At 39.7% G+C, this 12,216-nt stretch overlaps 1 protein-coding gene across 3 annotated transcripts in view; it reads right to left on the bottom strand.

The window, feature by feature from the left end:
* Window positions 1-12,216, bottom strand: part of LOC140146497 (uncharacterized) — a 178,783-nt gene that overhangs the window by 26,584 nt on the left and 139,983 nt on the right. For all 3 annotated transcript variants that reach the window (XM_072168365.1, XM_072168364.1, XM_072168366.1), the window contains one exon: window positions 434-565. In XM_072168365.1, coding sequence (XP_072024466.1) covers window positions 434-565 — 132 coding nt within the window. The remainder of the gene's footprint in view (window positions 1-433; window positions 566-12,216) is intronic.

The raw sequence follows: 12,216 nt of genomic DNA, 5'->3' as shown, positions 1-12,216 counted from the left end.
AAGGAGATTAGCGCTGGGTCCCGATATAATCATTGTTGAGAAGTATAGCGAGTTCATTCAAACGAAGCGCCTAAGGTCTTTTGTCTTGGAAGTGTTTCTAATAACCCACTTGACCAAACAAAAGGGAGACATTTTGATGCAGTCGCAATACAAGCTCATACACATAATCTTCTTTTGAACGCACATTGCTACACATGTCCCGAGTTTACGCGACAGGACGCTGTTGGTGCAGTAACCAATCAGACGTTCGCTTTGAAATTAATTTGAACAAGAATTCCAATCGATGTTTCTGATGTTGACGTTGCAGTTGAAGTAAATTTTCAAACTTCATTTCGCAAACTGTCTATTGCCTCAGGGAGCACATCAACCCTAACAGAAAGTGTTAAAAGCTTCCATATAGGACGCTACAAAGTATGTTAATGATATATCACACCTCTATTGTATGTTATATTGTTGCTGCACGAATCACAACTCCACGGACAGTTAACACGCATCCATCGACCATATCTGCTACAATCGCCCGACTTAGCCCATGTAGGACATCGTGCGTTTCTATCGCGGCAATCTGAAACAACAATGAAATTAACTCAGCATTTTGAATTCAGTAAGTGAATACTTTTTCTGTTGGGTGTATTGTACTAGAGTGTTGTTGTCAACAAGTGTATTTGTTGTTTATTGTTAATGTTCTTTTAGTGTGCACGTAAACATTTGTATACTAGGAAAGTTAAATAAATTATGGGAAGTAAACTGAAATCATATAGGGTTAATGTCATGGTACCCAAACTACCCAGCATGCGATCCTTTTATATCCGGGTTAATGTCATGGTATCCAGACTACCTAGCATGCCATCATTTCATATCCGGGTTAATTTCATGGTACCAAGACAACCCAGCATGCCATCTTTTTCCTTAAGAACTTTCACCCTAGCAAGCTGTCTTTACTGATTCTGCGTTCTGTATGTATGTCATCGAGGGCTTATGCCATCGAGGGCTTGATTTTTGCATTTTTCAAAAAAGCACATTGGTGAAAGGTAAGATTGTCCATTGCTACAACTACTGTACTGAAATTCAGCAACTAAAGAAAAAGTTACATTGTTGATCAAATATACGTTTCCTCAATTTTGTCATGTCATCCAACTGTTGTCATGAAATAAAATTTCCAGTTATATACCTCATAGATTCCTTGTCATCTGAGTTTTGAGAAAAATTATAAGTGCGGTCAAATTGAATTAGCTGTGCCCATTGAATTAGCTGTGCCTCCGTTTTAAGAATGACGTCCAAAATGAACTATCAATAGTTCTTGATTTTTACTATTAATTAGTAAAAACAAGAACACGGGCAATAGTCGTTTAGATCTCTTCCTCTTGATTGAATAATATCGCTGTTTACAATGCGCTACTGCTAAGTGCGACATTAAGACTGTAGAAGAGACTGATTTTGTTTTGGCGATGCCAACACCGAGTCCACCGAGGCGGTGCAAACAAAAGAAGCAGAGAAATTGTGGCCAAAAAGGACTGAATCAGTAGCGAAGTACGCTTCCAATGTGTTGATGAACCGGATGAAGATACTCTTCAAGCTGTAAACATTATGCAGTGCAGTGAAAATACGAATGTAAGCTTAAACTCCTAAAAGGCCTAAGCTTTAAAATCATCGACACTTTAAAATCACACTGGACGTACCCATATTGAATGATAATACCGCAAATATGAGGATCATCTGGAGAAAACTAGTTGGTAAGAATAAACAAAATGCTTGCTCTTAAATTTATCAATAGTTCTGCTTACAGAGGCCTTGCCTTGGTTTACGGTCTGGGGCCTAGTCGTCACTCTCTGATAAACTGCGGTTTGCCCTCGGCAAAACTCCTGGCCTAGCCTAGCATATTCTGTTAACCAATCAAGTGACAAAAATCTATTGTATATAAAACAAAATATAGACTGCTTTATATTCGGGACTGCTTTATATTCGGGATATGCAGGCAAAGAATTATTTTAATACACGTGTCTTTATATATAAACTGCCCGCCGGCTGCTGAGAGTAGCTGCTATTACAAAATCAGCTGAACATACTCCGCGCTGTAGTTAATTCAGCTATGGGTTGTCTTTCAAAATATCCAGGCTAAATCCTATTGTTGAACGTCGAGTGTCCGTATAGAATAGAACACTCAGTGACAATAAGAGCACATTACTCATTTAGTTACATTGAGATGAATTGATTTTATTTCTAGCTATAGTATAATGAAAAAATACTACATGTTGTGGTCCGATGGTCTTTTGATAGTCAATGTATGATTATATTTCAAATCCTTGAATATATCCCGTTATTTTTGGTATTTGTAAAAACCTATTGCTTGACTTGCAGATGACTATATATTATGTTGAAAGAATATGTGATCGTGATCGGTGAATACCCTGCTATTTTTAGTTAAGTTATACATGTAGTTATTAGCGTTTCTTGTTTGGTAATCATGAATATTATATCGTAGGGTAAACAAGTAGACCGCCTAACGGATCTTACGCCATCTTGTGCGGTTTGTATTGCATGGAGATCATTAGACTGCGGAACTCAGTCCTCAATGATAGTCATTTATCTTTTGGTCGTTATATGACTATCATTTGAGGACTGAGTTGTTACCATACATCTTCCGAGGTGCAGTTTCAGACAATAGTTTGGGATTATTGGGGCAGAGGTTATCTATTGAATCCTTTCATGGCCACTGAAGCATAGTCAAGTCTGCCAAGGACACTCGGCACGAATTGAAAGACCATGTCACTTTCGACAAAAGAATGCATGCATGTGAAAGGTCATACGACACCAAGTGGTGTTTGTTATGACACCAATTTGGTGTTTGTTATGCACCTCGAAATATGTACCTTAAAGTCTGTGTCTGGGAGATCACTGGCTTGCACCACGCAATGTTGCGCAGTTTATATTGGAAGGCGAATGGTGGGTTGAGCAACTGTTTACCAAAAGATGATTTATGAATAAACATTAATATTTACTAGGCGATCACCCATAAGTTAGCGTTTCTCGGCTGTCCGACCGTGATTACCTGGCTTATGGTGACTGACTGTACCCACTAAGTTTCATGCCCATATGACAGATTTGACCTCAGATGATCCATGGTGACCTTGAAATGACCCGCTCCAAAAATGTGGCTACTAATTCATTCATTCATATTTTATTTTCATCAATCAATCATCAAAATGTATGTGATACATAAAAATGTTGACTGTTAAATGTTGTATGGCCATATGACAGTTTTTACTAATTTGACCTCAGATGACCCCTGGATGAACTCTGGTGACCTTGACCCACTAACCAATACAAACTTGTTATGTCTCCGGTCATCGATGCACCCACCGTGCCCACCAAGTTTCATGCCCGTATGACAGTTATCACCAATTTGACCTTAGTTAACCCCTGGATGACACCAGGTGACCTTGGCTCACTAACCAAAACAAGCTTTTTCTGTCTCCGGTCAAGATGCACCCACCCACTAAGTTAGAGGACCGTGCAACCCCTAGTCTCTGAGAAAAACAGTTTTTACTCAATTTGACCTCAGATAGCCCTTTCCTTGCACAAATCGAAAATGATATCAGAGTATTGTTGGCACAAAGTGTTTACAAACTCAATTTGAACGACTGATGCTGGCTGCCTGGCAAAAAAAAACTCAAGTAGACCGCGCAGATTGTATTTGAAGCAGATCACGGGATCACGGGCTTGCACGACGCTTGTGTTACGCCGTTTGTATTGGAATGAGATGGCGGTCTTGGGTGATTATCTTGGGTAATGGAAGTTATTTTATGTATGTATTAATTTGGAAACCTGCATGTTCTATAATCCTCCGCTAGCTTGATATGCCTATTCAGGGTCACCCCTAACCTCACCCTACCTCATCTCAATCCTACTGCTATTTTTCCTCAAAACAGCGAATTCTTTCATTTCGGATGTAATTATATCCACTTTTTTTTCAGCCATGGCTTAATTCTGAATTGACACTTAATTTGGGTGTACTTTGTCTTGGGTTCAATCTCTGTCATGGAAAGTTTGCTATATCTTTCTAAATATAATGATTGATTGTTCTAGATTGTGTTTTAGCGTTTCATATTTGAAAGAACTAATGTTTAATTGCAACATTTCGAAACTACAAACCCAAACTGGGTGCTATGATGTACAAGATTGGGCTACGAGTATGCATTTTACCAAGTTAGCAATAGGTATTTCCGTCATGTTGCCAATGCATGACTTTCTTTATTATACTCAAAAACGGATTTTATTATACATGTACTAGAAAGTTGTTTACGTGCATATAGGCTCCTTCACAGCCGGTTTCTGTTGTGTATGTTTACAACTGAGCCACATACAGACTGGGTTGCAGGGACTACCAGACAAAGAATCTGTTTTTTGACTATAACAATGTAATAAGGTCTGGATTTGGCCTATGATAAGATGGCTAATTGAAAATAAACACTTATTTTGTAAACAGATAATGCTCTGTGGTTATTTATGGATGGAAACTTAGGAAATTGCTATTAATGAAACAATTAATATATTAAACATACATTTTGCTTTGTTAACGATGAAAATCCGTTCACAAATAAGGTTTTTAGGAACCATTCGACATTAAACATTTTGAACAATTTTGCTCTATGAAAAAGGATACAATTGCACCCCTGCTGATCCGACTACTGATAAGCTGTCAACAAGCATTGACAAGTGTGACCACTAATTAAACAATATTAATAATGAGCATTATCTGACCATTCTCTGATCTGGCCAGAGCTGGGTATAAATAGTGCAGGTGCCTACTACCAACACTAATTGATGTTGGGAGTGACACTAGTCGTCGGGGGGGGAATACCAGTAATTGGGGTAGATAGTGGCTTTGGTTTTATACATTTTTGGTACATGTAGAGCAACCGGGAATCCCTGGGATTGAGGGGTAATCAGTCTTTTTGATTAGGCCAATGAAAGTCGATTTTGAGTTTCCCGTCACCGCTCTCACTTCATTTTCTGACCCTCACTTCATGAATTCATTATTGTGACTATTTTTAATATACTTTAGGGCTAAACATCCATCTTCAAGTGAGTGAGTGGCAAATAACAACACATTTTACATACGTGTTGGTCATATAATGAAAGCCTTATAATGTGATTGTAACTACCAGTAAACTATACATTGTGAATAAATATATCTAAAATTAATTACCATGCTTTTAATGGATTTTGGTACTGGTAAATAGTAAAACACAGAAAAGGTAAAAGGACAGAAATTTGGAGTTTATATGAATAAAAGATTTGAGAGGAATTCGAAGGAGTTAGATTGTTATGGACATGGTGGGTTAGTAAGCGGAAAATGTTGAAGGTCAGGTCAAGGTCATCCGAGGTGAATTGAGTATTGATTGTCAGATTGTGGATAACAATTCTGCCCAAAATTGTTAAAGGTCATTTGAGGTCGACTAAGTATATATTGTGTTGGATTTGTCAGAATGTTCAAAGTGGTGTTAAGCGCATTTGATGTCAACTGAGCATCGAGTCTTATTTTCATAAAACGTGGTGCATGTAATCACAATTAGGCCCTAAGGGTCAAAACCATCAAGGTCATAATGTTAACAGTTACTGATAATATTAGATAGTTGGATTGTCATGAAATTTGGTTGATATGAAATCCCTTAATTAAGCATCAAACATTCTTAAGGTTATCTGAATATAGATTGTTGGATTGTTGTAAAACTCAGAGGATGTGATTTCAATTGAGCCGTTTGTTACAAGTATGAATTAAATGTAGACCTATTTAGCACACATTTTCCAATTCAGCTTTCGACATGAAAATTTTGAGTATTTCCTAGTATGGTATTAGTTGTGCCAAACATTCAAATTTACTAGCTTTCCAAGTGCTTGCAATGCAAAATTATGAAACATGATCTTCATCCATGGCGTTGTCTTTTTAAAGACATTTCTTGTTTAAACTTCAAAGAAATTCACTTTGTGTTGGAAATATGATTTTGAATTTCCAAATCATTATCTAAAACAAATTTGTTTTTAAATGGACTGCAAATAGTTCACTTTTTTTTTATTTGAGCCTTATCTGGTAGTTGATATTTTTTGGTGGCAAACTAGGCTCGAAGTTTAAAAACGTGATTTAAAAAAAAAAAAAAGCGTAGTGATTTATAGTGCGCTACCCACAGGCACAACGCCTAAACGTTGATCCACAAGCCTCAGCACACTTTACAGGTTGTCGCTGACCACTACGGCCCAACATCATTCCATAAACCATTAAACAACTATTCAGGGACTTTGCTGCTTCAAGAGCGCACACCCTAGACATTCCACAAATAGCCATCGCAACCAGGATCAGCTCCCCGAGTTTCGTACGGGTTACAACGAGACAATTAGCAGTAAGTTCCTTGTCCAAGGGAATTTCAAGCTAACTCAATTTTTTCACGAGAGCGTAATAGGCACCGCCAGGGTTCGAACCCGTAACATCTCGCACCATAGTCGAACGCCTTATCGATTGAGCTAACTTGACTGCTAATGTATTCCTTTGACAATGGTAGTGATGTTGATGATTATGGTGATGATGATGGTGATAATGATGATGATGATGGTGATAATGTTAATGATGACGACGACGACGACGATGATGATGATGATGATAACGATGATGACGACGATAATGACGTAGGTTGTAATCAAAACTAATTAATAAAGAATGAACATTCTCCAGCAAGCCTATTTAGTTTTTCGCTGTGCCATGTTTACATCTCAAAACATTATAAATTTCTCTGGTGGTGAACCATTACGATTTACAAGCATTGAAAAGCATGCTGCTAGTCGGTTGACCATACAATAATAAATATATGATTAGTTTCTTTATCTATTAAGTGGTCAACCGTGACAGATGTGTGCAGTTCTATGAGGGTAAATCAAGTGTAAATCGTACAGGGTTAAACATTATCCAATATCCACCTTGAGTTTATATTTTGTAAAAGTGCGCGTATAGATATCGAATTTCTTGGTGGCGCAGTCGCTAAGACGCTGGGCTAATAATCCAGAGATCCCTTGTTCGAATCACTGTCAATTTTTTTATTTTTTTTTAAATGTCATTACCATCGGAAAGGAAATTGTAAACAAAACGCAAAGTACGAAACTAGTCTTGGGACACTTGAGGACCATGCACATTATTATTCGCCCCCCCCCCCCCCTCCCCCTTAACAATGTTGATTTGGGTCTTATGATCAGCCTCCGTGTTCGGACTCTGCAATTTTGAATCCTATCCTAATTTGTTTGGTCACGGGAGGCTAATAGAACCCAACATTGATTGGTGGGGAAGGGGGAGGGGGAGGGATGGGGTGTTAGGAAAATGTTTAGGTTTGAGCACTTCATTTGCATTCTTTATAAACAAGTCTGAAATAGTAACCTTCAAATTAAATGACGTTTAGTCAAGTGTTTGCTTAAACATTGATATGGAGGGGGGAAGGAATGTGAAACATTAATGTTACATTATTGTTTTGCCTGTCTTGCTCGCGTGTTATGTACAACCGGACATGCGTTTTTCTCGCTTCACAATATTTTGCAATGGTAGCCTGTTTTAACACACAGAGGCATAGCGAAGCATATATAACTGTCTCTCTCGAGGACAACATTAGAACTTTTACCAGGGCTACGACACTCAGCTCATTTGCATGGCAAAATTACCCGCCTCCTCCGCAGCCAATTTGGTTTCGCTCCATCGAAATCAAGCTGGCCACGGAAGAGACTACCCTCCTTTGTGTTTGTTCATTTGTGTATGGAGAGCCATTATTGGAGTCTATAATGACTTAGGCTACGCTCTCAGCTAGAGTCCGACGCTGCATTGTACTAGAAATACCTTTTCTGTGAAATCGCTATAGAGCCAACCGGGAAAACGTATTCGTTTTGAAAATATAGCATTAAAATTAGTATCACCCTTGTGGCCCCCGTGCAGTGGAAAACCTTAATTAAAAAGAAACGAAAATGAAAAACAACACGGATCTACCTGTGCACCTATAAAATGGGCACAGCAATTTGTCTCAAATATGAGTGAATTTTAAGAAACATACGGGATATGATGAACACTGACCTGACGCCATGATAGCAGGATCTATTAGTCGTTTTATATACAATGTATATACCGTATTGTCATAATACCAATATTTGTCATAATATATAATGAGTAATATTTAGCAACGTAAACGTGCAGTTCATACGCACAAACGAATACTGATCTTTATGATATTCAGGTTTTTGTACATCACATATAACATGTCACATAGGAGGTCATACGTGTTGACCTTCATCTATTGTATTTGTTCAACTGTGTATGGAGAGGAGAAACGCCATTAAAACTCCATCAGTATTAGGGCGTAGTTCAGTGAACTCACCGGATTGCTATTCCAAGTACTTTGATAATACAGATAATATGTATTAATGGGTCGAGGCGATTGCCTTGAAAAACCTAATAAATTATTCATAACAGTTACGTAATCAATCGATAGTGCGGACACTTTTCATTTGCAAACCACCAAAATTCGTGATCTTTTAGCGTTGGAAAAGAAACCACGTGAATAGAGTGCCCTCTCAAGAATAGGTTCTCTGTGCTTTTACAATGAAACAATTCCCAGTTCATTTCACTAAGATCCATAACATTCTCATCTATCACTGTTCTTATACCCCAATACATTTGTACATTCATTGAATGACCTTTGAAGATTTGGGTACAAAAACTCATACTCTGCAACTTGAGGTCAAATTTTGCACTATGGTTATGTAATTGAGGTTATTGGACTGTGCCATTGGACGAGGCTCTTGTGGTCCATAGTGTTTGCTTTGAAAGGATACCTTACGTAACCAAATTAAATCGGCATACTCCCCTCAAACATGTTGAAGGACGAGCAAGGTCTGCTGACCTTTTATAACGAGAGGCAAATTATGTACTACGCATGTTTGTGCGTAAGCACAATTGTTTGTCATGTGTTCGCACACGTATCGCATTTTGAATAGTATGCGTATAATGCGCAATGCGTTTTGGGCGTTTAAACATTAGTAGTAGAATGTACTGGAGATGTTTGTGCGTATGTGTATGATTTGGAAATTTAAAATCATATTTGCCAAACAAAGTGAATTTCGTTGAAGTTTTTAAAAAAAAGGGGATAAAATTACATCCGAAATGAAAGAATTCAATGTTTCAATAAGTTTGCAAATTGCAATTGACTGTATCCTTTTCTTATACCCCTGTACTCTTGGCTGTAAAAAAAACTTATTAATGAAATCTAGGACATCTTCCATCTGAAGTGTGACTGTACACACATAGACATGATAGAGGCTGCTCAACCAAGTACATTAAGACATGAAACATTCAGCATTAAAGTTTTGAGTTTTATCACCTTTTTCATGAACCATAGTTAAATTAAAATTCAGTTTCAGCTTCACATACATAATCTTAATTTTCTGATAAGAAATAATATGCAAAATTGTTGTATCTAGAATGATACTTCCTACTAATATGTAGGTTTGATGTTTATCTGCAGCCAGTACATGGATCTATTAATAACTAGTGCATAGGGCAGCACATTTTACACCTTTTACTCTTACAGTTATATATTTAAATTTACTAGATCATGATATCCTTTGAATCAGGCCTGATTGTTGGTTGATTGGGTCAATACTCTTTATTGGTTCATTGAATCATTTTTATTTGCTTAATTAAATAGGATTTCATTATTTATGTGCATAGACCATGAGTCACTCTTGGCCTCGTTAACGGAGACAATTATAAATACAGTGTTTCTTAACCACAAAAAATCATAAAATAATTAACTTCTTCTTCTTAGCGTGTCCAAGCGCAGGGTCAAATGCGCCCAAGCCAATAGCTGACGCAGTGACGACCAGAATCGTTGAATTCAGCTAGGTCCTCATGTGTGCAGTGTTGCCCCATCTGTGGACACACCAACAGGTGTTCCATAGTCTGTGGAACCGTTCCGCACTCACAGGTAGTGTTTTGCCCTTCTGGTAGGTAGCCCCATTTCTGCAAAGCGACCTTGCACCTTCCGACCCCTGACCTTAGTCTGTTGAGACACCGCCACTCAGGACATGTGGAATCAGCTCCAGGTAGTAGCTGCTCACTGGGTTGCAGTCCCATAGCTGGTGAATTGGGAAATCTCTCTTTCCACAGGGTGAGTCTTTCCGGTTCCTTGGAGACTGTCCCAAGAGGATTAACTTTGCTTAGGAAGCTTCCCCTGGATGTCTGGTTGAACATGGGGTGCTTCATATCAGTGGTCTGACGCTCACGCTCTCGCATGCTGGTCATTTGCCGACGTACATCTGGAGGGGCTATAGCAGCTAAGGTGTAGAGACTCTCCGTTGGTGTTGATCGGAGGCATCCAGTGAAAAGTCGGCAGCATGAGTTAAGTGCTGGGTCCACCTTCTTGGCATGAGTTGATCTTCCCCACACTGGGCAGGCATATTCAGCACTAGAGTAACATAAGGCCAAGGCTGTTGATCTGAGAGTGTCTGGTCGAGCTCCCCATCTGGATCCAGTGAGCTTGTTCAAAATGTTGTTTCGTGAACAAACTTTGACCCTTGTCTTCTCAATGTGGGTCTTGTATGAGAGTGTGCGGTCGAGAGTGACTCCCAGATAAACGGGTGTTTCACAGTGCTCTAGTGTGGTTCCAGACCAGGTCACCTTCAGTTGACGTTTAGCTTCACGGTTGCGGAGGTGGAAAGCACACACCTGTGTCTTGGATGGGTTGGCACGGAGGTAGTTTTCCTCATAGTATGGCGTGAGCTCATCCAGGGCTTTGGAGAGTCTCTGTTCCACAACAGTGAAGTCGGTGTGTTGTGCACTGATGCCAAGATCGTCTGCATATATGAAGCGTTGGGTGTCTTCACTTCTCGGTTGATCATTGGTGTATATATTGAACAGGAGAGGTGCGAGATCACTGCCTTGGGGTAGCCCGTTCCTGAGTCTTCGCCACCGGCTCTTCTTGTCTCCAAGCTGAACAAAGAACATCCTGTTGTCAAGCATGCATTCGATGAGCTCCGTCAGGTGGATATCTTTGGTTAGCTCCAGGATTTTGCTGAGGAGACATATATGGTTGACGGTATCGTAGGCTGCTGACAGGTCGACGAAAACAACCCCAGTTACCAATCCTTCCTCAAATCCATCCTCAATGTGCTGGGTATTAAAGGTTGAGAACTTGGCTTGTTGTTGACTTGCCAGGGCGGAAACCTGCTTGTTCTGAAATGAGTTGTTCGTCTACCACAGGTGCCAGTATGTTGAGCAGGAGGCGTTCGAATAGCTTGTAGGTATGGCTGAGAAGCGATATTGGTATCCAACTCTTTGGGATGGATGGATCTTTCCCTGGCTTCAGCAGACCGATGATATGAGACTTCTTCCAGATCTTGGGGAGTCTGTGGCTGGTACGACAGGAGTTGTAGAGCTGTAAGAGCCATTTCTTTGCCTCTGGACCAAAGTTCTTCAGCTGCTCAGTTGCGATGTTGTCAAGGCCAATTGCTTTCCCTGGTTGGAGTTTGGCGATTCCTGCTTCCAGCTCCTGCATAGTAAAGGGCTTGGTGAAGCCGGGATCTCCGCTGTATTTCTTGCGGTCTAATTTGGTCTTTTTATGTTTCTTGCCACTTCTTCCATTCAGGAGTAGTTGGTGGGCAACCTGGTTGGGTGTGACTTTGGGCTGCTGTGGGGCTGTTGTAGGGTCACCTTGGAGTTTGTGGATGGTGGAGCATGCCTTCTTGCTGTTGCGGGTCATGTCTGTTGACTCTATGAGGGTATGCCAGGTTTTACTACGCTCATGGGAGATGGATTCCATAATGCACAGTTTACACGAGGACTCTATTGCTGGAAATTTATTTCCAGCAAGGGAAAGTCCTGGTGTATATTGGTAATTTTGCCAGGCAATACCCCTAGACCTCTGACCTTTCATAGTTTCCTCAAAATAGAACCGGGGCTATTTTTCCAAGACAGTACTACACTCTCCACAGAGTTTCTCTGGAATGTTGATGGCTTTTGCACACTTTTGTTATGTGTTTACCTGGTTATGGTTTTATAGGTCACATAAGGGGGCCCCAGATATAGTTGATTCAGATCATATTGCTGGAAACAAATGTCCCCATGTAAATTGCATGGCCAAGGCAAGTCATCCATCAAAATCAAATTTATGGTTATTATGTAGGCAAGGGTAA

This window comes from Amphiura filiformis, chromosome 2 (assembly GCF_039555335.1).
Source record: "Amphiura filiformis chromosome 2, Afil_fr2py, whole genome shotgun sequence".
NCBI classification, from domain to species: Eukaryota; Metazoa; Echinodermata; class Ophiuroidea; order Amphilepidida; family Amphiuridae; genus Amphiura; species Amphiura filiformis.
Note: the sequence above shows the minus strand (reverse complement) of the source record. Positions and strands in the feature narration are given on the sequence as shown.